A 27293-nucleotide genomic window follows, 5' to 3' on the forward strand; every position below is an offset into this window, starting at 1 on the left:
CTTTACATTGTGCGCCACACGTGTGCGATATGTTATATGCTCCGTCCTACGAGTCTATGCCATCAATATCCCAGTTCTCCTCGATACCAACGATGGCTGTTGTCGCCTATAATTCCTCTTGTCTATCGGTAGAAACGCAGCCCAAATACCATCCATCATTCTCCTCCCCCGATGCAGATATAGTGCTCAGCTCCTCGGACAACATCCTATACCACGTAGATGCGTGTACCTTGCGCACCACTTGTGGACTTTTCGGAACAATGTTCTCAATTCCACAACCACAAACGAAATATGCCGGCCAGGAGGAGGACTCGAAGGGAGCTGGTTGTAGACGTGAGCCGGAGCCGATCCCCACGTATGAACCTGCCGCTACACTCACCCCTCTGCTCTTGCTTCTCTTCGGTCTACCCCTTCCCAAGTCGATACCCAGCTGGTCGTACGACGACATCGAGCGAATCCTGACCCTGGCAGAAAACTGGGACGCGCAGGGGCCGATATCCTTTATTCGTGGGGCACTTTCATGTCCCCGGTTTGTCGAAACAGACCCGTTGAGGTTATATGCGATAGCTGCGCACTTTGGTTGGGAGGAAGAGATGAGATTGGCGGCCAAATTTACGCTGCGGATCGACATGTTCAATCTATCCGACGAGCAGGAAGAGGTGCTCGCCAAGATATCATCGAAGGATCTCCTTCCGCTTCTGCACCTCCGTCGCAAGCGAACGATGACGTTCAGAGCGCTCATTAACGACACAGCACGTTTCTCGGCAGGGAATGATGACGGCTATGTTTGCGGTCGGTGTGGGGTAACGAAACTGGATAACAGGACATGGAGGGAATTTAGGGAGGCACTGACGCTGGAAATAGACCAAAGGCCACTGGGCGATGGGGTCAGCGGATTGCCAGTGGGAGGTATAAGAAGTGGAGAGCAAGTTGGTATCGGCTGCATGTCGTGGGCGGTGGCGGAGAGGTGCTGGGCAGCCAGGTGTCAAAGGGCAGGCTGTCGTGCGGCAAATTACGATCGACTGACGACGCTGAAGGAGATCAAGAATTGCGTCGACGAACTTCCCTGGATGTGAAGGAAATCTTGTACAGTTATGTCGTCAAATTCGTATATAATGGCGTAGCGGAGCTTGCTGAATTCCAGGACCAACTCGTATTCAACTTGCAAACTCTTCCGTGACGCACGACAAGAAGGTATGGTCATCGGTTTCCATGGTCTCCTTGAATTCACCAACTTTAAAATATTTGGGAACCCGTCATTCCAAGATGCCAAGAGTGTCACTAACCGGTACGACGCACAGCGGTCTTTGCAGGTGCGAAATGATGGTGGAAGGAAAAGACAGAACACTTCGGCATCTCCCGGGCAAGTCCGGCTCCGGGTTCTTCTGTTGCCGCCCTACCACTTGACTCTCGACTGCGATGATAATTTCTCGCATATACAGTGACCTAGACCGGACATGACTGCAGGGATGCGACTAACATCGTTCTCTGGAGATTATTCTGCCTCTTGGCGCATGCTACTCTAACGGCGGAAAATACTAACCTGCACTTGGTAAATGCTCGGAAAAATATAAAGATTACCGTTTACCGCTTCATTATTCTCAGTGCCTAGCCGACCTTCCAGCCTATTTATACCACTCGATAGTTTACTCTGATGTCTGCTTTCTTCCGGTAACTTTCATGGATTCTTCTCTCTACAAAGATTTCACTACCTCTCGCGGTTTTGTCTATCATTACTTCGTGTCCGCCCCCAAGGATGGACAAGCTTTATCTGCTTTTCCTTCACGGGTTCCCAAGCACCTCGTTTGACTGGAGACATCAGGTCCCCTTCTTTGCCAACGAGGGTTACGGCCTCATAGTTCCAGACATGCTTGGTTATGGAGGCACCTCGAAGCCTACCGACCCTGCAGACTATCGAGCCTCCCTCATCACGAAAGACATTGTAGAGCTCATAGATGGGGAAAATGCAGAGCGCGTTGTCGCCATCGGCCATGACTGGTTCGTTGTTCATTGGAATTATGATCTTTTTAACTCTCGTTGCTATTCTTTCAAGGGGCAGCAAGGTTTCTAGTCGGCTCGCTAACTACTACCCCGATCGCTTCATTGCATATGGCTTCTTAGCCGTGGGATATGTTTTGCCCAGATTTGAAAACAATTATGAGCAATTTTTAGCATTGGTACGCTCATTCAGATTTTCCAAACATTTTCCTAACGCTATTAACAGTCCAAGGAGACCTTTGGATACGAGATCTTCGGATATTGGTCTTTCCTTTCCTCGCCGGGCGCGGACAAAATTATTGAAGACAACATGGAGTCGTTCTTACGACTTATATACTCGCAAGACCGCAAGTTATCGGTATCAGATTTTGCTCCTACCGGTGCATTAAAGTCGTATCTGCTGCTAAGGAAAGGTAGATAATCCTATTGCTTCATACATCACCGAGGAGGTCTGTATGATCCTTTCACTTCACACGGCTTAACCCCGTTGTTAATATGACGCTCGCGTAGGAAAAGGAACTTCACAAAAAAGAATTGCTTGATGGTGGCTTGGACCGGTTGCTTAAATTGGTATACAGTGATGACTTCGGGCGTAGATGCTGAAGATAACAAAGGTTTGTTAAACAACCAGGGTCTCCTTCCATTCTCACTCTTGACGACAGAAATATCGGCGGACAACCTAGAGATCACGAAACCAGTATTTTACGGCGGCGCGTTACAGGATGCCGTGGCTCTCAACGTGGTTAATAAAACGGCGACCACTGAAAAGTGCAAGAATACTACTCTCCATGAGTACGATGGAGGTCACTGGATAATCTGGGAGACAAAGGACGACATCAATCGCGATTTGCTGGACTGGCTCAAAGCATTGTAGTCTCGTAGTGTTCTCGGTATTACTCAGCTTGCGAAAACCATAGCACCCTATGTTTTCAACTCCGCCCATTTTGCCAGTTCCCACTACTGGCACTGAAACTTTTTCGGGAGCTTTTGTTTTTTTGGTCTACGAGGCTGTTCTAAGCTTTCGTGCGCGATGATCGTTTTCGCGCCCGTTTGCTCAGAGTATCTTGATCGTCACCAGTCATCACTGTACCTGAGCGCCGAATTCCTACTTCCAATTGGTTCTTAATGATCATTTTACCGGCAGGCGATTACATCAATGATACTCTTTACGCGACAATCGAATTGAATTCCGCTTCTAGTTACTCTTCCTGAGGACTCCACTCTGCTAAATATAACAAATCCTGCGCCCATTTCTTCGTCGGCTGTGCTCTAATGCCCTAAGGAACATCAAGTACTTGTCGGTATGCACTAGCGCCAACGAAAACATTTCTGGACGTGTTTCAGCACCCACCATAAAGGCTCTGAATTTCTACGCATCTCATTAAACATCTCATTCATTCTGATCTTCCCTCCAAAATGGCGTCACAGCCCGCAATTCCAGACCTCACAGACGCAGATCTAGCAATGATATTCCAAGTGCTCGATGCGTATCTAAATACGATGATACTGCAGGCTTTGTTACTTGGTAGGTTTTCGCTTCTTTCTCTTTTTTCTCGATCTACAAGCTCTCCTAGGCGCATATAGTTGCATACTAGCTATTACTTTATGGTACATGTGTAAGCACATCCTTCCACCTCTCTTCCTCTATATAACAAGCAAATACTTCCATCGCAGTTCGCGGGAAAGAACACAGATACAGGGGATTCATGCTGTTCACAGTCCTCTCGCTCTACATCCTCGCTGTGGTTGACTTTGCCTTCAATTGGTCCTTCACGCGTACCGCGTTCATAACCGACGGGCAGAATTTCTGGAGTGTATTCATGGCGATGTTCGGATCTACATCCTCGTTACGACCGCCTCATTACCTAGTATCTGGGATCACAGGACTCATCAGTACAGTCCTCGCTGATATTGCTTTGGTGTGTTAATTGCTTCGTGTGCTCCTTCAGTCTTAGTCTAATTTGAGAGCGCCCATAGATATGGCGCTGCTGGATCGTCTGGGGCCGCCGCTGGCTAATCGTCTTAATCCCTATTTTGTGTACCATAACCAGCGCCAGTGAGTTGTACTCCCACATCTCTACAATATGGGCTGAACTCCCCTTTAGCGATCAAAAGCATACAGACCTATCGTGGTCTACGGGACATGGTAGACTCTGTAAGCCAGGAGTCTGCGCAAGCATCGTCAATCGACTTGACGACCGTCTACATCGCAATGGCTCTCGCTACAACACTCTTATGCACTGTTCTAATCGTGTATCGTATCGTGAGCGTTGGTGGAGCACGCTATGCATCGGGCATCCGCACATACCGGGGTGCCATCGAGGTGGTCGTGGAGTCTGCAGCTCTCTTCTCGGCATCTTTAATCGTTTACGTAGCATTGGTTGCCCACAATAGTGTGGCGGATGACTACTTGGATGTCATCGCGGCAGCATTTAGGGTAGGTCTTGTGGACGAATTGTCTAACGGAATCCGGCTAATCATGTTCTGTGCAGGGAATCGCGCCCACCCTTATCGTTGGCAGAGTAGCTTCTGGGCATGCCCGCCCAGATGATTCATGGAAGGAAACGGCATTGACCGCCACGCCTTTTGATTCTATTCACTTTGCCCGTTCTCGTCACGAGAACATGACGAGCACGCAGGACACGGTCGGTGTCAGTGCTCGAAGTATTATTCTCGTGGATTCACATTCCACTACAAATGAAAATGGGCAAAAATTGAATGTTTGACAACACCTGGTATTACCTAACTTAGAGCCGTTGCTTTCGACGTGTAATTTCCTATCTATATGCATATGGAGAACCCATATTTCTTGGTTTTCTCGATGTCACTCAATTGGCGAATGACAATGCAGTACATTTTCCATTTTCAACTCTGCCGACCTAATTGCAGGAGACTTGAGTCTTGCGTACTCCTGGCTTCTGGTCCATGGCACTGTTCTGAGCTCTCTCGCGCCCACAACCATCACAGTGATTCCATGCCTAACTTGCTTAGACGATTACTTTGATCGTCTCCATCATGGTCACCAATACAGTGCCTGGCTGTGGTAACGCTTCAGTTGGTTCTCGGCGATCAGTTCTCTAGGCAAGTAAGTGATACATCAATGATACTACATATTACCAACTATAAATCTTTCGTCATCTCCCCAGGAACTCCGTTCTGCTAAATATGTAAATCTTAGAGGCACTGGCACATACCGCTGCAATCATTTCTTTCGCGGCTGTGTTGATGTCCACGCTGTTGCCGGAACTTGCCGCTCGAAACGCGACCTAATCCTCAATATTACAACGATCTCTTCATTCATACAGAGCTGCTCTTTAATACTACGTACCAAGTAAGGGTTCTAGGCTGTCCGTTCCCTACGCTTCCTCCCAGCCAGTCTTTCTCAACTCGTACTTTGTCTACGCTGTACTGTCCTATGGATACCTTGTCCACATTATTTGGCCCCTCTCGTCGTGGCAGAATTTTTTGGGTGCTGTGAGTATTCAATTTCGTGTCGCTAGGCCAGGAAGTACGATGCTGGCGGTGTCGCTGTGATGAGTTGATGCTTGCACGATCCCTACGGTTTCAGAACTGGTGTGCTTATAAATATAGGGATTGTTGGACTGGGAGTAGGTAGCAGGACATCGTCTTGGTTTGCATGGTGGCAAGAGCCAGTAATTTCAAGTTGGCTTCTCGACTACCATGCCATTCATCGAGTCAACTTGTCTTGAGCAACCGACGTGTCATGGCTAATGATGAGATTTGACTAATTTTCTAACAAATCAAGGAACTAGTACTCTAACTATCAGTGTTTGTACATTCGGACTTCTGGGTCTACTCCGAGTCCTCCCCAAACACCAACTGGAAGAAATAATGCATTATGTTGGTTCGCAAGATAATCACAATATGATCCTCAGGCAACCTGACAAGGGAGGTCAGATCATGGATCATGCAGCGGACCAAAGAAGCCCTCGGAATGTTAGCCTTTTTGCCGTCATCACGCTGTATTCAGAGCTGATCAGGTCCAACAGCAAATACTTACTTCAAGGTGACCACGAAGCTGGGTGAGAACGTCAGTCACCCATCTCTCGGTGTCATCCACTTCACCACCGTGGCCTTCTCCTTCTGTAGAAGGTGGTGCATCTTCATGATGGGCGACTTGTTCAACTCCGCCAAAATCATGGGCGAGGGCTTTGAAGTAATCAGCCGCCTGTACTTGGACGAAATCCTCCTCGTTATGGTCCGTATGCTGAATTCATTGCTGTCAGATCCAACAAGGACGAATAGCAGATACACTTACTTCGAGGTAGGCGATAATCTCAGCGAGAAGTCTCTGTATGCCATTAACTTGGCTATGAAATTCTTTTTCCTCTGCCGACGACGACGATATATCAACATGATCCTGTCCCTGCTCAAAAACGAGTGTCAGGTTGCAAGGAAAAATGAGGGCGGATTTACGCACGACTTTTCCGTTGGCTATATGATTAGAGGCAGCGAAAGCAGACATGGTGGTTGCAGAATGAGAGTAGAAATTTTTTCAAGGACCATTATAAGTATCCTTTGGAGCAATGGAAGACGACTTTTCTGGACAGAGCCCGTACCTTACTGGTCGGGTTCGGCTTTGCGAAAAAGTGAGTTCGTTTCCAATATGCACCGAAATCTCACCTACCAAGTAAAAGATGACAGCGTGTTGATGCTGGAGCAGCTATCGGTGTGACTGAGCAGTGCAACGAGTACTCGCCAGGGCAAGGGCCATACCAAAAATACGAGCACCTCCCACGACGCGTCCAAATTTTTATCCTGTGGTGCAATACAATCTTGACTTCTCGAACGGTCCGAACCAATCACAGACCACGTTCGTCTCTTCTCGTGTCTTTATTGGAAGTACACCCTTTTTGAATGACCGGCTTGGGGGGGGGGGCGACATCTGAGGAACGTTCTTCCCAGAGCAATGGCCGCAATAGTCAAGCAAGTTCCCTGATTCCCAGCTTTGTAGTGTAGCACGCGTCGATAGAACATCAAGTATCGAGTGAAAGGGTGAGTGACATGTGAAGTGGATTGAATATGAGGTCCAGGAAAAGCGTGACGATCAACGGTATTCACCAAGCTAAGACTGCGTGTATACGTGGCTAATATCTGAAATCGAGAGGGATATCAAATCAGAGCGAATGAAAAGATCTGAGAGAGAACCAAGATACAAAGTATCTTGGGGGTTTGGGGGTGAGTGTCCCGCTTGTGAAGGAGACAGCTTCCGAGAGAGAGGGAAGTCGGGAAGGGTGACCAAGTGTCACTGACTGAAGAAGCGGGAGACCCAGGTGTTCGGGAAGTTCTCGACTGGCCAACAGCGAGATGCATGATGCGACAGACAAACGAACCCGAACAGCTATCCAATATCAAGGGTGCGGAGGAGGTCGAAATTATGAACAAATGTATCTATTCAATGCGGCGGGCCGGCGAGCGACGATTAAGTAAATCCACAAGCGCGAAAAGTGTATAGCTGTGGCACAGTCGCTTCCTCGAGTGCCTGTGATCCAACAGGTCACTGGTCACTGCAAGAAAATCCGAAAAAAGTGATGGAGTCCTGTGGAGTGCAAGGTGCGATTAAGTGCTTTGTACTCCATGGCTTAGAGTAGCCTTGGCGTGAAAATGTCAACAATTCGAACTTGTTGGCAGAGGCATATTTCCTTAGAGCCATATATTGTTGGAGTCACCGGTAGAAGCAAGATGAGTGGCGTCACGTATTTATTTACAAAATAAATAATCCACAATCAAACCCAAATATAGTTTCCTTTTGTTATCACCACCGGGACGATGAGTATCGTGGGCTCAGTGTTTTCATCACGATCGTCGCCCTTCCATGTCAGTAACCGTCGCGTCGCCCTCGTCATGGACAGCATATTCGCCATAGGATTCGGTCTCGCCCTTCGTTTTGTCGTCGACACCGTCGGTCGCAACAACCTCAAGCTCACCGGTACTATTATTGGCCTCTGGGAGGGCATCGTGCTCCTTCATTTCCTACAGAAAATGCCATATTCCTTTGACCCGTATGTTGGATATGCGGTCCGTCTTTTTATCGATTTTCTGTTCACCGAAAGCATTACTCGCTTGCTTCTTGTCGTCGTCTGGAGCGGTTTGGGGGTTGTGCTGGCAGATGTTGCACCAGGCATTTGGCATGATACGGGCATGCGCAAGGCATGGCACCGCCTTAGGCGGGAGCTCTTCTTGCTGACCAGGTCGGTACCCACTTTGACGCCATTCACGAAGCCTCGTATTGTCCGATTTTCGCCTTCTCGGACGGCCTCTATCATTTCCTCAGCAGTCGGCTCACGAGCACCGTCTATCCTTACCACCACCCCGACAATCTCCCAGCCTTCAATAGACATTCACACCTGTACCCCGTGCGCCCAAGAGACCGGTGCCAGGCTTTTTCCCAGGCGAAGTGTCGGAGACAGAGACCCAAAGCTCGTTATCAGGCAGCTCGCCAGCATCTCCCCCCGTCTCTCTTTCCGTTCCAATCCATGATACGGATACAGAAAGTCTGGCATCAGGCCAGGGGATGTCGAGGGACTTTGCATTTCCTTCTATGCCTTCGCAGGGTAATGACGACCTGTACGCTTCCTCTTCTTCCTCCGACACGACAGAGCAAATGGATCCGACTACTCTGGATCTTCCGGAGATTGTCGTTGCGGAAGAGGAACCTAATACACCGAAGCAAGATCTCGTTGTCTTTCCACCTACACCAGAAGACTCTCCCTATGAACCTCCCCAGGAGGAACGTGTCGTCACCCCGCCTGCATCAGAGGTTCCAGTAATTCCAGACCTTCCAGAGACAGGCATAGATACTGACTGGGAGAACGTCGAGATGGAGGATGGTGCGCCAACGCCTCCACCCAAGGATGACCCTATGCGTCCCCTGAAAATGTTCCCCTCTTCGTCTCGCGCTCCGTCACAGGTCCGCTCTGAGACAATAGCTCCCTCTTCATCAAAGCCATTGGATGAATCTAAAGCTTGGTCCGAGGTTGATGCATCGTTGTCAGGATCGCCGTTTGAATTCAAGGCGGATAGCGACTCCCCACCAGCAATGCCCATTCCCGTCCATTATTCCCAGGCACAGGTTCCCTCCCATGATACCGCTCTTTCTACAGCGGAACCCCCCATAATACTTTCTCCTGCAACCGACTCTCCGGCAGATGACGATGCTCCCAACCCAGTCGCAAGCAGCCTCCAGCATTCACACTCAATGGCGACATCAATATCGCAATCCACGGAGATGGCCAGCAACCTCGCGCGCGCTTCCTCTATCAACAAAGATATCCTAAATCTCACACCAGAGGACCAGACGAACCCTCCCCCTCCCTATCGGGACCCAGCTTTGACCACTGACGAAGCTGAATCCCCAGAAGTCGAATCAGGTCAAAGGCCACCGACGCCGTCCAGCGACATAAGTGTCACCTCAACATCTTCTCTCCTTCGAGACGCTAGAGACCACCACACAAAGATGACTGAGTACATCAACCGGGACAAGGAGTTGGAACGGCAGATAGAGGCACTCGAAGCGGATGGCGAGGATGGCCTAAGCCTGAAGCTCTTGAAGACCAAGGAGTTGGAAGCCCTCAGGCGGAAAATGGCGAAGACTAGGGAAAGAGCGGAGAGGAAGTTCCATTACGGTGGGTGCTTGTGTTCAATCTGTCTTTCTTGCTGCTAATTGTTCCATGTAAGATAATCTGGAGGAGCAATCCAATGAAATCGAGTTGGGTGGCATGACCGCACAGAAGGCGCTGGAAGCTACGGAGAAGCGGCTAGCGTATCTCCTAAGCGAGGGGAAGCTAGATAAACCATTAAATGTCACTGTGCCAAAGGCACCAAAGGGACGTTCCATCAAGACGAAACTGCACACCGCTATGAAAGAGTACGTCTCCATTTTGATCTCTTTCACCTGCATATTGGCTGACTGAACACCAGGCATGGCATGAGCGTCGTCGATGATAGCTCGAATCAACGGATACTGAGGATAATGCTACCCTAGACGACCTGACTTATGAACTGATATGTGTAATGTCTTATATTTTACGAAGCTTTTTGTTGCTGTCATATTCTTGTTTATATTTACCAGTGCTATCATATACCATCTACCACGCAGGATGTATTCATTGTACAATCATTTTTATTTTTTGGATGGGGAGGTTCTGCTCCTTCAACTTACAGAACGGCATTTTCTCGGTTGGTCATGGGGATAAGCAGAAGGAAGCTGGCTTCATTTTCGCTACCTCAATCCTGGGTCATGAGGGCCTCGGGTAATAGCTTCAAAGTTGGACAGCTGCTGGGAGCGGGAGAAAGTTTTCTTGATATACTAGCTTGAAAGGTTGCTAGCCGTGGTGCAAGAGACGCAGACAGAATTTCCTACTACTTCAATGTTCTTGAAACAAAAAAAAGGCTTTTTTTATCTAGTTGAACTACTCGATGCCGTACGCCTTCAGATCCACCATACTCGGTGAGGTGTATACGGAACTAGCCTCAAAATTGAACACTCGCAGTAGATGCACCCCACGATCTTCTAATCCCAGCTTCTCAAGAACTCGTCGGCTCGCAGTATTCTTAGCGTCGGTGAACCCAAAAACCTCTTTAACGCCCAACACCTCTGAAGCATAGTCGAGTAGCTTCCTAGCGGCTTCCGTCGCATATCCCTGCCCAGACACCTCGGGGAGCATAGCAAATCCCACGTCGGGTACGGGATACGACTGTTCGGGTGAATCGCCCTTCATTAGGCTCACAATTCCAACATGTTTTGAGGTCTCCTTGAGCGAGACCAAGTACTGGCCGTGCCCGTGCCGGGCGTGAGTAGCTACGAAGCGCTTTTCGATGAAGGCTTTCGCTTGTTCTGTAGTGGTGATGCCCGTGTTACCACAAGTGGCAATGAAGGAGGGCGAGTTATAAAGTTGAACGAGGAATGCACAGTGAGTGGGGGAAGTGGGAAGGCAGTAGGAGATATATAGACGATCGGTTTCGATGCGGAAGTTGGGGTCAGTCATGGCGGTCAATCGTTATCAGTGATTTGCAGGACCATGTGCTCTTTGAGTGAATTAGAATCAAAACGATACAAACAGGAAAAAAGAGATAAGAGATAAACTGACTCTTCACAAGAAACTACCACTCTTCCCAGCGCCGAACCGGTCACCGAGACTCTTTGCATCTCGCAACATTTTCTGTCGTGTACTGTCATCCATCAAACGGCCACCAATGGACATGTCACGAGTGTGGTCCCAAATAGCCTTGGATGAATCCTCTTCGTCATCATTCTTGCCAGCTGACTTTGCATGAGCATCGACCAATGCCGAGCCGCGAACTTTGCGCTAGAATAAGAGTCAGCGGAGAACGAGCAGATGAGAAAAAGACGCACAGTATGCTCCTCCACGCCCTTCCGGATGCTCTCATCCATCTTCTGCCTCTTCCTTGCCTCTAATGCCTGTTCAGCACTCATACTGTTGTCAGCATTCACAGCCCGCCGTCGCTTCCCAGACACTTCATCAGCGAGTCGTTGCTGCCTCTCAGCAGGTGTCTCTGTCCACAGGTTATTTTCCGTCTCTTTTGCAGGCGCAGCGGACCGAGCGAACTGCCGAGGTTTGTTGAGTTTTGTGGGGTCCAAGGCTATGGTGGTGATGAACAACGAAAGTATTATAAGACAAGGACAGGCTTACTCCCGAGTAAATCAGAGGATGAAGGAGGCACTAGCATCCATTCGTCTCTTTTGGGTGCTTTAGGCCGAGATGCTTCCTGCATTTACGGTTAGGCACTGGACGTTCAATAGAGTTGAAGGGAATCGACGCACCTCTATTTTCTTCCTACGCTTTTCTTCTTGTTCCATAAATTGCTTGACGCCGTCCGTTTCGTAGGCACTGGTTTGTCCTGTTGATAGCGGTTTCGGTCCTACATCATCATCCGAGTCGTCGTCGTAGGTTGGTAAAGCTGGGCCTTGAACTCGTTTTGGTGGGCCTGATTGACGCGCAGCGAGGAGCTCTGGTGGCAGGGCGGGTGCATAATCATCTTCGTCATCCTCATCATCTTGTTGCTGTTGCTTCACTAGTTCCGGAGGTATTTGAGGACCCACGACCGAAGGGCCAATATCTTCTGCGTCATGTTCATCAGTGTGCTCGCTCCGGTCCAGAAGGTGGGGAGGAATTTCGGGGCCTATTGAGGACATCGTGGTCGCAAGTCAAGAAAGTCACGGTCACGTGGAAGAGATCAAACATCTTAGTCTAAAGTTATTCTAGACTTTCCCATATGTGCATTCGTAATGATACGTATACTATCTGTGCCGCAGTATATCAACCACCAGCTACCAATCGTAGGCGTCAGTCTGCAGATACATCTCCTTACACGTCGTCCCTTGTCTGAGTATATCGATTTGTACGCCAGCAACGGCATTGCTAACATCAGAAATCATCGATTCCGACCCGCACGCTAAGAAAAGATGTCAGAGAATCTTAATAAGACAAGGGCATTACGATTATTAAAACCTACTGGTTACTGCAACACGTCCTTCCCATGTCTGGGATTTTTCCCGGATAATGTCAAGAAGCTTCGGGCGGCCAGTGTTCCAAAGCACCGGCAGCTCCTCAGAAAAAGACTTCTTCGTGTCACTTGCAAGGACATCATCCGAGCCGCTCTTCGATTCCATCTCCTCTGGTCCGGCACCTATCCCAGTGACGAAAAAGCTTACAGAAACACCGTCGTCGTCGAGGCCTTTAATAGTGTCAGAGATGTATTGTTCCATCTTCTGAAATTGATCTATAGGACACTTAGCAGTCGTTGGATAAGGAAGAAGTGTGATGCTTACCTCTAGACCGAACTGCCCAGACTAACTCAATTTTGCTGCACCGTGTCTTCGCATCGACTTCGCCTTTACGGCATCGAACGAGATCTTGAAAGATGGGCAGAATATACGCGATGCCACTGCCTCCAGCGATGAGCAAAGCCTTGTCGAAAGCTCGGAGTTCTGGCGTTGAATGTCCGAAGGGACCATCGAGGAGAACAAAGAGGTCGCGGCGACCACCAGCTTGTTTACAATAATCTTTGAGAGAACTGGTAAAACCCTTCATAGGCACGATAATGAAAGTCATATCGTTCGGTTGATCGTTGCCGCTCGGTATACTGCTGATAGAGAAGGGGTGGGACTCCAATGGACGTACGCTGAGGAAGCGGATGAACACATGCTGACCGGGGGACCATCGAAGTTTCGTAGGAATACTGAGATGTAACATGCCTGATGGTGTTACATGGACACGGGCAACGTGGATATGGAGGTTGACATATATCATGTAACCAACACGAAGCACAACGCCCCAGGCGAAGACTGCAAATGTCGCGTACATGTAGTACCTGATATCTTGTCATAAGCCGACGATTCAGGCAAATTCATGAATAGGGCTTACCCTCTATCGAGATACTTCCAACAGTGAAGCCACAAGAATCCAAAGTAAACTAGAGAAGACTTGAGAGGCCGTAAACACATTCGAAAGTGTGGAGCTCACCCCCAACAGCGGCAAGATGGAGAATCCAGAAACACTCGTACCCGGCCTTGCGGAAGATTGGAAGGCTAGCACAGCAAAGCCAGATCAATGGTGCTAGAGCGACGAAGCCGGTCCAATAGGCACACTGAAACGATATTTAGATCCAGACTAACAGACTGGCTTGTGCTTACATTGTTGTGAAAACTATAGTTAATTCCGCGTTCCCTAAGAAGACTTTAAGCTGTTGCCATAGCTTATAACGGATACAAGCTTACCGAATGGAGCGTATCGTCATGGAAATGGTGTGTACCAAGGGCATATACAAATGCAAGCCCGCCACTCCTTGATGGAGTACCTGCATCTTCTCGTGGGAGCTACCTGTGCCAGAACATAAGAGTATGTTCAAGAAGGGAAGAAATCAGATCCACCTATCAAAGTACCAATGAAGTTGATTTTGTGTCCGAACACAATAAGAAACGGGAGCATTGCCATGGCCGGCCATTCGCTTCGCAGGCCTAAAGGAGAAGCTCCATCTAGTAAAATTGGTTGGCGAATGTCGAAACATAAAGGATCAGAGCCTGAGGCGTACAAAACGGGGGCCTGTAATAATATGTGTCTGCGAAGCAGTAAAGAGTGGTGAAAAGAAATCCCGCAGCGAGAAGTAACGTCTGGCCCTGGTTTCCTGCAGTGTACCATGGAGAGATGAACCTGTTGACTGAGGTAGGAATGCGAGGGTACGCAAGCAGTCGAAAGAGGGCATAGAATTTATCTTGTAGGGTCAGAGATTGCGACGTTGACCCAACAGCGAGGCTATGGTATAATCTATTAGGATATCTACTCACAGAAGAGGACTGATTACCCACCTGCGTCGCTGAAGAATCCTGAAGTGAATATTAAACAAGATCGCAATGAAGATGGTGACGGCAAAGAAGTATAATTCGCAATGGCCGTATTCTACAGACGAAGCCCAAGGTTCATGGGTAGATTGGTACGCCGTCTTCTCTGCGGAGGTAGGGACGTAATGGCCATTGTAGTACGACCCCGCCGCTGGATCTTGGGACATTCGAGCATGTAGAAGTGAATCCATAGCGACTGGAACCCCAGAGAAAACGCTGAAGCCGGCAGAGAGACGAGCAACAGACGTCTTCGACTACTTTGTATGGTGCTGAATTTATACATCCAGATAATCTAGGCGAGGTTTCCATGGCCAGCCAAGCCAATTCAAGTAGCACCGAAGACGGAGATTTCCGCCCCTGCCCAAATGCGGCAATGATCGGGACCTAGAAATTAGAAAATTTATCGCGTGCTGTGACACGGCATAGGTCGGCACAATTTGACGAAGGGATTCCCCATAGACTTACCATTAGAAACGCAATGGAGAATCCCAAGAGGGCGATACCATGAAGTTAGGAAGTAGGAAGGCTCTGGGATGTCTGTGGATGGAGAAGGGGAAGGGGAAGAGTAGCCTGGCATGGTAAAGGACAAAATACTTTGCCGACAAAGATTTGTATCGGAACTGAAGCAGAATGAGGCAGTTTTTTTCTTAGTCAGCGTCACTAGGCCAATCGCAAAAAGGCGGAGGGCGAAAATCACGCAATCGCCGAGCGGCGAGACCTATATAAAGCTCTATCTAAATTGCTTAACTTTTCTCTTCCCCTCACTATGCTTGTCGCCTGCTGCGTTTCTTTCTTGTCTTCCTTGGGCTGGTCTCCTCTTGCGACTTCGTGGTTAAACTCTCCTTCACTATTTGAGGATTCGTCTTTATCACTACTTGGCTTTCTCTTCGCACTATTTCGTTCATTCGACGTCTGGTGCCGGGATGATGGTGGCAGTCCTGGGTGTACTCCCTGCTCTTGCTAGCTCTCATTGCCATCTTCAAGATGCATAAAAGGTCTTGCCCTCTATTCTAGCTGTTCATTGCGCTTACCATCACCTGAAAGTAACCTAGTTATTGTACCCTGTCCAAGTGTCGTCATTCCCGACGGTCTGCATGATCTAGCTTTATCCATTAAAGAGTAGCTCGCCATTTTGTTTCTCCGCGCCAGTGTTCCTCGTGGACTTCTCCAACTGCTTCCATGTTGATATCCGCTGTCGTTACAGACCGTCTGTGACGCTCTAATCGATGCGCTTGATGGCGCGATACCGCATGATAGTTACAGAAAATCGTGTGTTGCCAGCGGGTCGCCGTTCCATTCGGGTCCCGCCCAATTCGGGGCACATTCGGAGCCTACGCCCTCCGTAATGTATCTGGGTGTACTTACCAGGTGATGTCCCGCCGCCACTGTCATTCCGACAAATTGGCAATCCTCAGAAAGGAAGAATTTTTATTCTGATCACTGACCCTAAGTGTTCCACTTCTGTGAGTAATCAAAGTTCTTGACACCCTTCCAGGTTATGGCGGTCTTGACATTGAATCATTAGGATCTATGCTGTACAGATTCACTATTGTCGTATTTTCCCGCGCCTTTACAAGTTTTTAGACCGACATTGGATCACTAGACGAAATATACTCAGACCTATCAGAGTGGATGGACACACTTCTCAGCGTTGATGATACATAAGCAACAAGACAGCAAACACGCCGTTATGAACCGACGTTACTTGCAGTACTATACAAGTATACCGCAGGATTACGCCGAGATCTTGGATCCGGGATGTCACTGGGAACTATCCTTTGCTTGCTTGACTTTCGGTTTTACACCAACCGTCACGCAAAGACAGTACGCGATTTCCCTCTCAGCCTCGCAATCATTGCATCATCCAATCAAGTCAAAATCCTCGTCTTCATTGGTGTGCTCGCTCCGATCCAGCATCGGGGAATAATTTGGGCCTGCTGAGGAAGTAAAACATTGACGGTCTAAACTTATTCTAGACATAATCTGCTTCTCCATACATTCATAACGGATATGTATAATTTACCAGCGCTACCAACCATAAGCGTCAGTCTGCAGATACATCTCTTGACATGTCGTCTTTCTTTGGAGTATATCGATTTGTACGCCGGCAACGGTATTGCTGACATCAGATATGATCGATTCCGACCCGCATGCTGGCGAAGGAAGGAAGGAAGTTGGTCTTATCAGTGTGGCTAGCGAAATAAGCATTATCAAAACTCACTGGTTACTGCAACACGTCCTTCCCATAGTCTGGGATTTTTCCCGGATAATGTCAGGTAGGTTTGGGCGGCCAGCGTGCCAAAGCGCCGGTAACGCCTCAGACAATGACTTCTCTTTCGCATCACCTACAAAGTCATCATCCGAGCTGCTTTCTATCCCCTCTGACCTAATATCTTTCCCGGTGACGAAAAAGCTTACAGAAACACCGTCGTCGTTGAGGCCTTTAATAGTGTCAGCGATGTATTGTTCCATCTTCTGAAATTGATCTATAGGACACTTAGCAGTCGTTGGATAAGGAAGAAAGTGTGATGCTTACCTCTAGACCGAACTACCCAAACTAACTCAATTTTGTTGCACCGTGTCTTCGCACCGACTTCGCCTTTACGGCATCGAACGAGATCTTGAAAGATGGGCAGAATATACGCGATGCCACTGCCTCCAGCGATGAGCAAAGCCTTGTCGAAAGCTCGGAGTTCTGGCGTTGAATGTCCGAAGGGACCATCGAGGAGAACAAAGAGGTCGCGGCGACCACCAGCTTGTTTACAATAATCTTTGAGAGAACTGGTGAAACCCTTCATAGGTACGATGTAAAAGGACATCTCGTTCGGTTGGTCGTTGCCATTCAGTATGGTAGTGATGGAGAAAGGGTGGGACTCCAATGGACGTACACTGAGGAAACGAAGGAATATATGCTGACCGGGGGACCATCGAAGTTTCGTAGGAATACGGAGATGTAATATGCCTGATGGTGTTACATGGACACGGGCGACGTGGATATGGAGGTTGACATATATCATGTAACCAACACGAAGCACAACGCCCCAGGCGAAGACTGCAAATGTCGCATACATGTAGTCTCTGGTATCTTGTCATAAGTCGAGGGTTCTGGCAAGATCATGAATAAGACTTACCCTCCGTCGAGGGAATCCCAGCAGTGAAGCCACAAGAATCCAAAGTACACTAGAAAGACATGAGAAGCAGCGGGAACATTCAATAACACGAAGCTCACTGCCAACAGCTACAAGATGAAGAATCCAGAAACACTCGTACCCGGCCTTGCGGAAGATTGGAAGGCTGGCACAGCAAAGCCAGATCAACGGCGCCAGAGCAATGAAACCGGTATAGTACGAATCCTGAAACGGAATTTAGACTCACGACTACTTGTTGGCTTGTCCTACTCACATTATTCCAAAAGTCATAGCGAATTCCGCGTTCCCTAAGAAGACTTTAAGCTGTTGCCATAGCTTATAACGGATACAAGCTTACCGAATGGAGCGTATCGTCATGGAAATGGTGTGTACCAAGGACATATACAAATGCAAGCCCGCCACTCCTTGATGGAGTACCTGCATCTTCTCGTGGGAGCTACCTATATCAAAATCTAAGTGTATGTTCAAGAAGGCAAGCAAATATGTGCACCTATCAAAGTACCAATGAAGTTGATTTTGTGAGCGAATACAATGAGAAATGGGAGCATCGCCATGGCCAGCCATTCGCTTCGCAGGCCAAGAGGGGAAGATCCGTCTAGGAAAATCGGTTGATGAGTATCAAGTCGAAAAGAACTGAATCGACAGCGTACAAAACGGGGGCCTGTAGTAATATGTGTCGGCGAAGCAGTAAAGGGTGGTGAAAAGAAATCCCGCAGCGAGAAGTAACGTCTGGCCCTGGTTTCCTGCAGTGTACCACGGAGAGATGAACCTGTTGACTGAGATAGGAATGCGTGGATACGTGAGAAGTCGAAAGAGGGCGTAGGATTTATCCTGCAAGGTCAGCGCTTGAGATGCTGACGCAGCGGCGAGGCTACGGCACCGTGTATCAGGAAATTTACATGAAGAAAATGAAGATATTACTCGCCTGCGTCGCTGAAGAATCCTGAAGTGAACATTAAACAAGATCGCAATGAAGATGGTCACGGCGAAGAAGTATAATCCGTAATAGCCGTATTTTACAGATGAAGCCCAAGGTTCACGGGTTGATTGGTACTCTGTCACTTCTGCGGAGGTAGGGACGTAATGGCCATTGTAATACGTTCCCGGGACTAGATCTCCGGACATTCGAGCATACAAAGGTGAATCCATAGCGACTGGAACCCCAAGAAACACAGTGGTACCAGCAAAAGGATAATAGGGATTTGTAACTACATCGTATGGCGCTGAATTTATATCACCAGATAAATTAGGCGAAGCAGCACCAGATGTAAACTGAGATTCGGGCAAGATTCGGGTTTCCGCCCCTGCCCAAATGCAGTAATCATCGGGACCAGAAAATTTGTAGTGTGACTGTGACAAAGTACAGGCCGGCACCAATCTGACGAAGGGATTCCCCATAGACTTACCATTAGAAACGCAATGGGGAATCCCAAGAGGGCGATACCATGAAGTTAGGAAGTAGGAAGGCTCTGAGATGTCTGTGGGTGGAGAAGGGGAAGGGGAAGAGTAGCCTGGCATGGTAAAGGACAAAATACTTTGCCGACAAAGATTTGTATCGGAACTGAAGCAGAATGAGGCAATTTTTCGCTTAGTCAGCATCACTAGGCCAATGGCAAAAAAGCGGAGGGCGAAAATGACGCAACCCAGACCTATATAAAGCTCGTCTATCTAAACGTTTATCTTTTCTCTTCCTCCACTATCACCTGAGCTGCGTTTCCTCCTTGTCTCCCTTGGGTTGGTCTACACCCTCGGCGCTCAGCTCGTATGCAGGACATCGTTAATGTTGCCTTTACTTTCTGAGGCACTGTCATTGCCGGGTTATCACCTCTACTTGGCTTCCTCTTTATCATTGAGGTCGTTTGAGGTCTAGCGTCGCGAGCCGTTCTATGGCATAGTCTCTGTTCTAGCTAGCTCCCTTCACCATCTTCAGGATGTCTGAAATACCAACTGTTCGTTGCTCTTGCCATCACCTAAGATTAGCTGGCACCACACTCTCTGTGCAAGTCCTCCATCTGATTTTTGTGTTGTCATTCCTGAAGGTTGACTTGATCCTTTTTACATCAAAGAGGAGATCGATTGTTTGTTTCTCCGCGCCTTCGTTCCTCGTGCACGTCTACGTCTCTGCTTCCGTATCAAAATCTCCGTCTCCGCTGTCGTTACAGACCGTCTCTAATCGATGAACTTGATGGGGTGATATCGGATGCTAGTTCCTGGAAACCGTGTGTTGAGCAGGAGGCCGTTCCAATCGGTTTTTGCCTTCATCCTGGGCACAAGGTCTTCGCGATCTGGATCCATGCGCCTGCAGTCAGTCCTTGATGCTCCGTGTGATGTTTTATTGCCAGTAACACCGACAAATTGGCGATCCGCAGTAGTGCTCCGCTTTTGTGACCTTTGGAATCGGAATGTTTTGACACCCTCCTAACTGAAAGGGATTTTGAATTGAATCATTGAGATTTATCGGGTTTAAATAAGGGCTGTTTACACTAGTCTAATTGGTACGAGATCGCGTAACTCAGGTCTCCCCCCCATATCTCACGTTTTTCCGCAGACGTCGGCCGCTCCCTCAGCGCGTAGCCTTCCATTGTATGCGGTCTCAGCCTCCCCACGGGAGCCTCTCCCGGGAGTCTCAACCGTCTCACCAGTGAGTACGTGTCACCTGAATGCTGTGGCACAGCGGAATCTAACGGGCTTCTAGTTTCTTCGCCATGCCTCTCTTTCTCCCGGACTATATCTCCCTGGTGGTCTCAGTGGGAGCGCTTATCACTCTCGTTGAATCACCAGGTACGTTCCGTCTTTCTCGTAGTGTTTCCTTTAGCTTACGTTTCGCTCTCGTCGAATCGACAGAGCTTTCGTGTTTTTAGCACCCACCCTGGACAGTACTCTTCTTACCTTCGACATGGACAATTCGGACTAGCGGACGGACTTATTCATGAACACTTGCTTCGTTTACAAACTCATGTACAGTACTGTCTCCCTCCCAGCGCTCACACACGCGGAGGCTGGTTTCTCAAATTGGACTTGTGCCAAAAGGGTGATTTTTTGGTAAACTCGTACGATCGGTCGGACACTCGTCGACCAATTAGCACTGTACAGATTCACTATTGTCGCGATTTTCCTGCTTTTAGACCGTTACATTCAAATGATCACTAAATGTAATCAATGGAATGAATATACTAAAACCTTTTAGAGTACACACCTCTCAGCGGCGATGATACATAAGCAGTAAAGCGACAGACACGCCGCCTACTATGAATCCCAACGTAGCTGGCAGTACCGTGGAACTACCATGGGGGACTGCATCAAGATCCTGGCAGGTCGACTGAGGGTTATCCTTCCCTTGCTTGACTTTCGGTTTTCCACCAACGTCATGCAAAGACGGTACGCGATTCCGCTCCCACCCTTCATCAAGCAACCTCGCAATCATTGCATCGTCCAGTTGAGTCAAATCCTCCATGTCCCACTCGTTGCATAGTTGAGACATCCACTTCATCCTGCGTCGACTAACAGCTCCTCCAATGCCAGGTGCACGCTCCTTCAGGCGGACCCTCAACTCTCCAACTCGCCTGATGGCCTCGCCTTCATAGCCGCCTAAGGCGGCACTGAGTTTTGACTTGAGTAATGCTGCTATTCTGGGACCAGATCCGTTGGTCGATATCATGATCTGCAAGGGACCATCGCGTATCTGAGCACCAAAGTAGAAGTCGCATAGATCAGGTATGTCTGCAGCGTTGACGGGTATTCTTTGCTCGCGGCACAGCTCGACGATTTGGCGTGAACTGCTGGGATCGTCGAGAGCAGTAAGGACCATGTCCATCTTGTAGAGTTCTGCGGGCCCAGAGAAACGACGGTCATAGTATGTGATACGGTCCGGATATAGTTCAATGAATCGCTTGGTTCGAGGGTGAAGGCCCTTGGCTGGAGCGAGAATAACGATCTTTGCGTCCGCGGAAAGAACGGCTTCAATGCGTCCTGACGCGACTTCTCCCCCGCCGACGATGAGAACAGTTTTGCCCTTGAGCTGCCAGGCGACGAGCAGAGACAACCCGCCGAGATTTGACGAGATGGATGGGTCCGAAGGAGAAACAGAAATATCTGCAAAGGACATTGGGAGGAATGGACGACGAGTGGACGACGAAGTGAACAGAAACTGGACTAGACCGCAAGTGACGATGACGTCATAATTTGCATGTGATTGGCATCACCTTTGAGTGGCCCCTATTCTCGCTGCCAGCGGCTGCGCCCGCCTAGGCTAGGAGAGGGAATATAATGACAGGCTTTGGAACACATTGCAAAGGGCCAATTGCTGATTTGTTTCCTGCTATTTCTCGTGTCTTGGCCTGCTTTTTGGAGAAGATGCGGTGAAATTTGGAAATCAGAACGCTCGCAGCTGCCGAGGCTGTGCTTCGGCATTAGGTGAGCGCACCACAGCGACCACCGACAGGCCCCTTCAGCTTTCTACCTTTCACTCCCATTCTGCCCCTACTTCTACTTGATATCTAGTTTTCCTCATTCGTCAAATTTCTTCTGTATCAACCACATAATCCTTCCTCATGGCCTATCGAGACCCGTACGCTGCGCAGTACGGCCGGTACGAGCACGACGCCCAGTACACCCAGCCCGACTTCAATCCTTACGGCCATCAGCAACCACATGCTACTTACGACGAGGGTGCTTACGATAACTATGGCTCTGGCTATAGAGATGAACCTACAGACGCCCGTGGGCCGCATCGGCAAGCCACTATGAAAAGTCACATCACCACGGATTCTATTGACTCACCTACGGGTATCAGAGCCAGAGACGCTGCTGACAATACTAGTGGCTTTGACCGTGGAGAGTTTCCACCCAAGGAAAAGTACGTCTCTATGGTCCTATTTCCCCTTGGTTACTTAGCTCCAACCAGAGTTCCCCAAACCTTGAAGAGTTATCGATATGAAACGCAGGGAAATCTCTGGACAAGGGTAAGCAAGTTCATTTATATGTGAATATTTTGTTGATGTCAAATAGGGAGGTCGTCCAAGGTGTATTGGGAGGTTCTGCTGCTGCACCCTTCTGATTGCTGTTTTTCTAATAATCAGCATAATCTTGTCCCTTGCATTGGTTAGTCTCTCATTGGTTTTCCACATCAATATTAACATGTATGCAGTGGATTCGGCCCCCCAACGTCAGCATCGGTGAACTTCAGACAATGTCTTCCGGTGGTAGTGAGTTCGAACTCACCAACGACGGTGTCAACATAAACCTTGGCGTCAACATCTCGTACGTATTCTAGACGTGGATTGCATTTCATTTATTGACATTTTCTCATAGGGTTGACAATCCGAATTACTTTTCAGTCAATCTGAAGAAAGTAACGGCCGAGGTAAACTTGTCGCAATCTCCGTTGCCGATTTGCCGCTCACCGCTGTACCTCAGTTGTTCTACCCTCTCAACAGCTCTAGCACTGGTACGGACATTGGAGGTGGCACCTCCAGCAACATCAATTTCGCCTCGCACTCGCAGACCAATTTTACCTTCCCGTTCGCGATCGAATACACCACGGCCGATGACCCCAACAGCGCCATCCTCGTAGATCTCCTTGAGAAATGTGGGGTTCTCGGCACAAAGACTAATATTGATGTCAATTATAAGATAACGGTGAGCCCAGCCTTTCTGCCGTACTGCAGTGCCTCATAATCGTTTTTCAGCTCGCCATACGCATTCTTATAGTAACGGTTTCACCGGTCATTTCCAACTCGTTCAGCTTTGCATGTCCCTTAGACTCGTCATCGCTTTCGGTGCGTACTACGTGCAAGTTATTCGTATTTCAGGACCTAACTGTTTTTCATCCAGGATCTCATGGGCAGTTCTGGCCTAAACCTGACCAGTATCGCCGGTATATTGGGAGGATCTTAGCACTTCATTTTTCCTTGCATTGCACGTGTATCATATATTTCAAAATCTGGACTATATTTGCTATGAATCTAGTACTACTCAAGAGACATGGTCCATACCAATGATTTTGAACATTCATCGATTCACCTATTGTACCAATAAATAGCATTGCATTCCAGCTCGTTCGTCAACGAACCATTAAGCCTGCAGTAGCTTCAAATGTGCCATCCCACAAGCACCCATATCCCAGTTTCTAACGAGCCTATACTTTCTATTGAGTTCGCAGCCTTCCACATTGCACTGGGGTATTGGCCTTGGTGGTGCAGGAGGGTGCACTTCGCCCTCTGGCAGCAAAGACGGCGGAACTGAGAACATCAGAATCATCTTCTTCTCTTCGTTACTATCGGTTTTCTCCTTCTCTGCCGCACCATCAACATCCATCTTCTCCTCCGGGACCGTATCATCGACGTCCATTTTCTCCTCAGTTCCAGGACTAGGATCAACTTGGGGAGGCCGCGACGAGGATATCCATCGATACATGACGGGTATTATAGGTGCAGGGCGCAGGTTCCTCTGTACTTTCCCTCCACCTCCATGGCCTCTTCATCGCTATCGTTCTGCACCTTGACTCCGGACGGGGTTGCCCGTTCCAGTAGTAGTTCCGTTGCGTCTACCCGCCCCGCGGACGTGTTTGTTTTTTGAGTAGGCCGGTTGATAGTTTCAACCTTTGCAAGAGCATGAGACAACGAATTAGTACACTGACAAGACGCACCTTTTCATCCTCCAACTTTTTCTCAGAAAGATTCTTCCTCTTCCTGGCTGTCTCTTCCCGACGCAAGGCTAAACTCGGTCTCGTTGAGTTGCTTTTTCCTACCCTTGCCCACGGATACTGCAGTGTCACCATCTGCAACTTGCAAGTTGAATTACGAATAACGTGAATGGGATACAACATTTGCCGCGTACCCAAGAAACATGCGAAGAGTCGACCACATTGGCCAGAACGGCCTGCCTTGACGTGAGGCGCTTCTTCGAAGGACTAGCTTGAGGTGTCGACTCCGATTCAGGTGACATAGACTCTCATCGTCATCATCATCATTATCGTCCATCTTCTGAGCTCTCAAGGTAGGAATCTGCGGCAGACAATTAGGCGCTGTGGCTGATTTGGGAAGAGACATCCAACCGTACCCGGTACTATCCTCCTTGTGCGAGCAGAAAGCTCTCTTTGGTGGACGGTGATATTCTTCCGGTGCTGGTGTCGCCGTGTTGGACGTTGAGCTCGGTACAGTGGGGGAGTTTCAACTTGATCTTGAGTCGCGATGGATTGTGCTGGTTGCGACGAAGAAGTATTGCTGAGCTGGTCGTCCTCTTCTTCTACAATGGCGTCGTCATCATTCTGGCACAGAAAGATGGGGATTCCAGCGCGGACGTGAAGGGACATGGGCACGTACAGATTGAGCATCTTCCTCGTCTAGAACGGTAACACCGACCTGGTCGTCCTCGTCTTCCTCCTCCGGATCATCGCCATCCTCCTCCTCAGGAGAATCGCCCTCGTAACGCTCAGCGTCGTCGTCGGCGCCTTCCATGTCGACCTCATTCTCAACTTCGTTGCGCCGCATGGTGGGAAATTCCAGGTGTCAGGATTTGGGAATGACATCATGAGAGCAGTTTCGCCTTCTGGTTATGACCCTCACGATGTCAGCTGGTTGCATCTCTCTGCAGCACCACCATGTCAAGTAACCTCGTTCAGCTCACGCCGCCCAAACAGCTAACGCAGCAAGAACGTGAAACCGTTTTCCAGCATATCTTTCGCCGTCTGGCAGCCTATAGAAACACCCCGAGCTCTACGCCTTGGCAGAATATTCTTTGTCGTCTTTGCCAGAAAAGGCGAAATCCGATAGAAGAAATGCGTTTAATAAAGGGTTAAATGCATGGGCGCAACAGCTACTAGAACATACGTGGGTTGTATGCGGAGAGCCAGACGGAGGTACGGTCGACAATGTCGTCTGTACGTTAACATCGCTGACGACAGGTTCAGAAAGCTGTCCTGAACTAGATCCTTATGCCGATACTTCCACCGGTCAACTGCTTAAACTACCTCATGAGCGGGACCTTAAGAGAATCCTTAACGCCATCCTTTTCCTGCATATCACAACGTCCAAGGAGTATTCTGCTAGGACGCGGTCGTTTCTGAACACTTTTGGCAGCATGGACGAAGACATCATAGTGTCTACACTTAGACATCCAGACCGTGCCATCGAAGAGGCGCAACAACATACCCAGACTACTACCAAAGATCACGCAAAGAGAAATAAAGTGCTGAGAATGGCCGGGATGGGCCTTGGCGCAGTTGTTGGGGGCGTATTGGTCGGGGTCACTGGAGGTTTGGCTGCGCCGCTTGTAGGTGCTGGAGTTACAACTGTCGTTGGGTGGCTCGGCATCGGTGGGACGATTGCAGGTTTGCTAGCCAGCGGACTAGCAGGATCTTCTGTCGTCTGTGGGGCACTATTTGGCGTGTACGGCGCGAAGTCTACGGCAGATATGGTACAGAGACATACGAGGGAAATACGGGATTTAGCTGTTTTGCCGGTGGGCGTTCAGTCCGAAGAAACCCTTGCCGTCCGGCTTTGTGTTAGTGGGTGGATATCGTCGCCTATCGTAACGTTCGTAACGCCTTGGACTGTGTTCGGAGGCCATAACACATTTGCTTTGCAATGGGTAACTCCTTTAACTCCTGGTTACTGGCGTTTCTGATGCTTACTAGGAAGTCCAAGCATTGCAAGAGCTATCAGATGCGCTTCTCACTCTTATCAAATCTCACACCATGAAATACATCAAGATTGAAATTGTCAAGCGCACCGTCTTTGCGAGTTTGATGAGCTCTTTGGCGCCTATTGCGTGGCTGAAGATAGGGCAAATCATTGGTATGGTGAAAGATTTCAGGCGATCGGACCCGTTATGCTCACTTCGGCACTTCTGTTTACAGACAATCCTTGGATGAACTCCAAGGCATTGGCTATCAAGGCTGGGGCAGTCTTAGGAGATCTTCTAGCTAAACGTGCCTTGGAAAGCGGCCGGCGACTCTGGCTGGCTATTCCTTGGGATCCTTGGTAATCTTCGAGGCACTGAAGTACCTCACCACCCTTCCACCATCAAACACTGGGGATCTAATTGAAGACGTCTTTCTTTTCGGGACTCCCGTATCAACAGACCAGGCGACGTGGGCCAGTATAAGACGGCTAGTATCAGGCCGACTCGTCAATGGTTATTCCACGAACGATTATGTCCTCGCCGTACTTTCACGCGTATCGAGTGTGACTTGGAACGTTGCAGGTCTTCATTCGGTTGATGTCATGGGCGTAGAGAATGTCCACTGCGATTTTGTTGATGGGCACACCATGTGGAAAGAATTGATAGGGAAATCATTGCAGCTTGTCGATGCTCCTGGATTGGTCGATTCTGAAATCTATCTTCGGACGGAGGATATCGACAGGCAAGGGGAGGGGGATTTGGGATCAAGCCAAGAGGACTTGCCTCAGAAGGGTACAAAGTAAGGTTGTATAGGACATTATGGATTAGATTGTTTTTTAGAGTTCAAAATTGTTGCTATCCTGTCCTGCGAGTTCTGCACGACCAGGAACCAGCAATGACTCTAACGATGATAAGTTGTCAAATATTATTAGGATGGATTTGCTACGCACTGATGATGGCATCAACTCTAGTAGTTAGTCCTCGGAAAATGCCGGCTCAATGTTGACTTCTGTCTCCAAGCATCCATCGAGGTTTTAATGCCATCACAAGAGCTAGCTGACTTTGGATAAATTTGGTACCGTAAATTCGATACCTGCAATCTCCTCGCTGGCTGGAAGAATGTTAGCCCATTTTGAAGTTGT

At 48.8% G+C, this 27293-nt stretch overlaps 12 protein-coding genes across 12 annotated transcripts; 6 read left to right on the forward strand and 6 right to left on the reverse strand.

Moving 5' to 3' along the window:
* Positions 1 to 92: 92 nt before the first annotated feature.
* Positions 93 to 1076, forward strand: EV420DRAFT_1268935 (uncharacterized protein; the record flags this gene model as incomplete). The annotated part of the gene is made up of 2 exons (XM_060467468.1): positions 93 to 887; positions 927 to 1076. The coding sequence occupies 2 exons, from the start codon at positions 93 to 95 to the stop codon at positions 1074 to 1076; spliced, it is 945 nt and encodes a 314-aa protein (XP_060332052.1).
* Positions 1077 to 1680: 604 nt separating this feature from the next.
* EV420DRAFT_1620341 (Alpha/Beta hydrolase protein) lies at positions 1681 to 2872 on the forward strand (the record flags this gene model as incomplete). The annotated part of the gene is made up of 7 exons (XM_060475562.1): positions 1681 to 1740; positions 1766 to 1998; positions 2054 to 2177; positions 2225 to 2378; positions 2407 to 2447; positions 2531 to 2612; positions 2661 to 2872. The coding sequence occupies 7 exons, from the start codon at positions 1681 to 1683 to the stop codon at positions 2870 to 2872; spliced, it is 906 nt and encodes a 301-aa protein (XP_060332053.1).
* Positions 2873 to 3178: 306 nt separating this feature from the next.
* EV420DRAFT_294062 (uncharacterized protein) lies at positions 3179 to 5071 on the forward strand. The gene is made up of 6 exons (XM_060481570.1): positions 3179 to 3523; positions 3573 to 3614; positions 3673 to 3917; positions 3976 to 4054; positions 4104 to 4435; positions 4491 to 5071. Exons 1-6 carry the CDS (start codon positions 3415 to 3417, stop codon positions 4722 to 4724), a joined length of 1041 nt encoding a protein of 346 aa, XP_060332054.1. The 5' UTR covers positions 3179 to 3414; the 3' UTR covers positions 4725 to 5071.
* Positions 5072 to 7863: 2792 nt separating this feature from the next.
* On the forward strand, positions 7864 to 9932 carry EV420DRAFT_1642041 (uncharacterized protein; the record flags this gene model as incomplete). Its single annotated transcript, XM_060477308.1, has 3 exons — positions 7864 to 8295; positions 8357 to 9644; positions 9697 to 9932. The coding sequence occupies 3 exons, from the start codon at positions 7864 to 7866 to the stop codon at positions 9930 to 9932; spliced, it is 1956 nt and encodes a 651-aa protein (XP_060332055.1).
* Positions 9933 to 10217: 285 nt separating this feature from the next.
* On the reverse strand, positions 10218 to 11060 carry EV420DRAFT_294335 (GNAT family acetyltransferase). Its single transcript, XM_060481571.1, has one exon. It carries the CDS (start codon positions 11004 to 11006, stop codon positions 10431 to 10433), a length of 576 nt encoding a protein of 191 aa, XP_060332056.1. The 5' UTR covers positions 11007 to 11060; the 3' UTR covers positions 10218 to 10430.
* Positions 11061 to 11111: 51 nt separating this feature from the next.
* On the reverse strand, positions 11112 to 12175 carry EV420DRAFT_1676144 (uncharacterized protein; the record flags this gene model as incomplete). The annotated part of the gene is made up of 4 exons (XM_060479152.1): positions 11112 to 11327; positions 11375 to 11622; positions 11673 to 11748; positions 11804 to 12175. The coding sequence occupies 4 exons, from the start codon at positions 12173 to 12175 to the stop codon at positions 11112 to 11114; spliced, it is 912 nt and encodes a 303-aa protein (XP_060332057.1).
* Positions 12176 to 12303: 128 nt separating this feature from the next.
* On the reverse strand, positions 12304 to 14701 carry EV420DRAFT_1538062 (ferric reductase NAD binding domain-containing protein). The gene is made up of 10 exons (XM_060472982.1): positions 14348 to 14701; positions 14074 to 14294; positions 13913 to 14017; positions 13760 to 13862; positions 13676 to 13709; positions 13506 to 13629; positions 13407 to 13455; positions 12812 to 13353; positions 12496 to 12762; positions 12304 to 12435 (listed from the first exon to the last, which is right to left on the reverse strand). The coding sequence occupies exons 1-10, from the start codon at positions 14569 to 14571 to the stop codon at positions 12311 to 12313; spliced, it is 1794 nt and encodes a 597-aa protein (XP_060332058.1). The 5' UTR covers positions 14572 to 14701; the 3' UTR covers positions 12304 to 12310.
* Positions 14702 to 16357: 1656 nt separating this feature from the next.
* EV420DRAFT_294365 (uncharacterized protein) lies at positions 16358 to 19035 on the reverse strand. The gene is made up of 10 exons (XM_060481572.1): positions 18455 to 19035; positions 18180 to 18400; positions 18020 to 18124; positions 17867 to 17969; positions 17783 to 17816; positions 17610 to 17733; positions 17512 to 17560; positions 16917 to 17458; positions 16602 to 16866; positions 16358 to 16559 (listed from the first exon to the last, which is right to left on the reverse strand). Exons 1-10 carry the CDS (start codon positions 18925 to 18927, stop codon positions 16409 to 16411), a joined length of 2067 nt encoding a protein of 688 aa, XP_060332059.1. The 5' UTR covers positions 18928 to 19035; the 3' UTR covers positions 16358 to 16408.
* A 1449-nt stretch (positions 19036 to 20484) lies between these two features.
* On the reverse strand, positions 20485 to 21709 carry EV420DRAFT_1538074 (siroheme synthase). The gene has a single exon (XM_060472983.1). It carries the CDS (start codon positions 21632 to 21634, stop codon positions 20729 to 20731), a length of 906 nt encoding a protein of 301 aa, XP_060332060.1. The 5' UTR covers positions 21635 to 21709; the 3' UTR covers positions 20485 to 20728.
* A 186-nt stretch (positions 21710 to 21895) lies between these two features.
* Positions 21896 to 23513, forward strand: EV420DRAFT_294405 (uncharacterized protein). Its single transcript, XM_060481573.1, has 8 exons — positions 21896 to 22384; positions 22433 to 22490; positions 22537 to 22629; positions 22676 to 22788; positions 22840 to 22891; positions 22945 to 23166; positions 23217 to 23306; positions 23362 to 23513. Exons 1-8 carry the CDS (start codon positions 22080 to 22082, stop codon positions 23422 to 23424), a joined length of 996 nt encoding a protein of 331 aa, XP_060332061.1. The 5' UTR covers positions 21896 to 22079; the 3' UTR covers positions 23425 to 23513.
* An 88-nt stretch (positions 23514 to 23601) lies between these two features.
* EV420DRAFT_1676189 (uncharacterized protein) lies at positions 23602 to 25061 on the reverse strand (the record flags this gene model as incomplete). Its single annotated transcript, XM_060479153.1, has 7 exons — positions 24852 to 25061; positions 24584 to 24796; positions 24441 to 24533; positions 24367 to 24408; positions 24176 to 24313; positions 23983 to 24128; positions 23602 to 23896 (listed from the first exon to the last, which is right to left on the reverse strand). Exons 1-7 carry the CDS (start codon positions 25017 to 25019, stop codon positions 23602 to 23604), a joined length of 1095 nt encoding a protein of 364 aa, XP_060332062.1. The 5' UTR covers positions 25020 to 25061.
* Positions 25062 to 25075: 14 nt separating this feature from the next.
* On the forward strand, positions 25076 to 27151 carry EV420DRAFT_1538085 (DUF726-domain-containing protein). Its single transcript, XM_060472984.1, has 6 exons — positions 25076 to 25192; positions 25231 to 25387; positions 25439 to 26118; positions 26165 to 26324; positions 26387 to 26433; positions 26472 to 27151. Exons 1-6 carry the CDS (start codon positions 25130 to 25132, stop codon positions 26952 to 26954), a joined length of 1590 nt encoding a protein of 529 aa, XP_060332063.1. The 5' UTR covers positions 25076 to 25129; the 3' UTR covers positions 26955 to 27151.
* Positions 27152 to 27293: the final 142 nt, after the last annotated feature.

The sequence above is a fragment of the Desarmillaria tabescens genome (genome assembly GCF_030435595.1).
Source record: "Desarmillaria tabescens strain CCBAS 213 chromosome Unknown EV420scaffold_14, whole genome shotgun sequence".
NCBI lineage: Eukaryota > Fungi > Basidiomycota > Agaricomycetes > Agaricales > Physalacriaceae > Desarmillaria > Desarmillaria tabescens.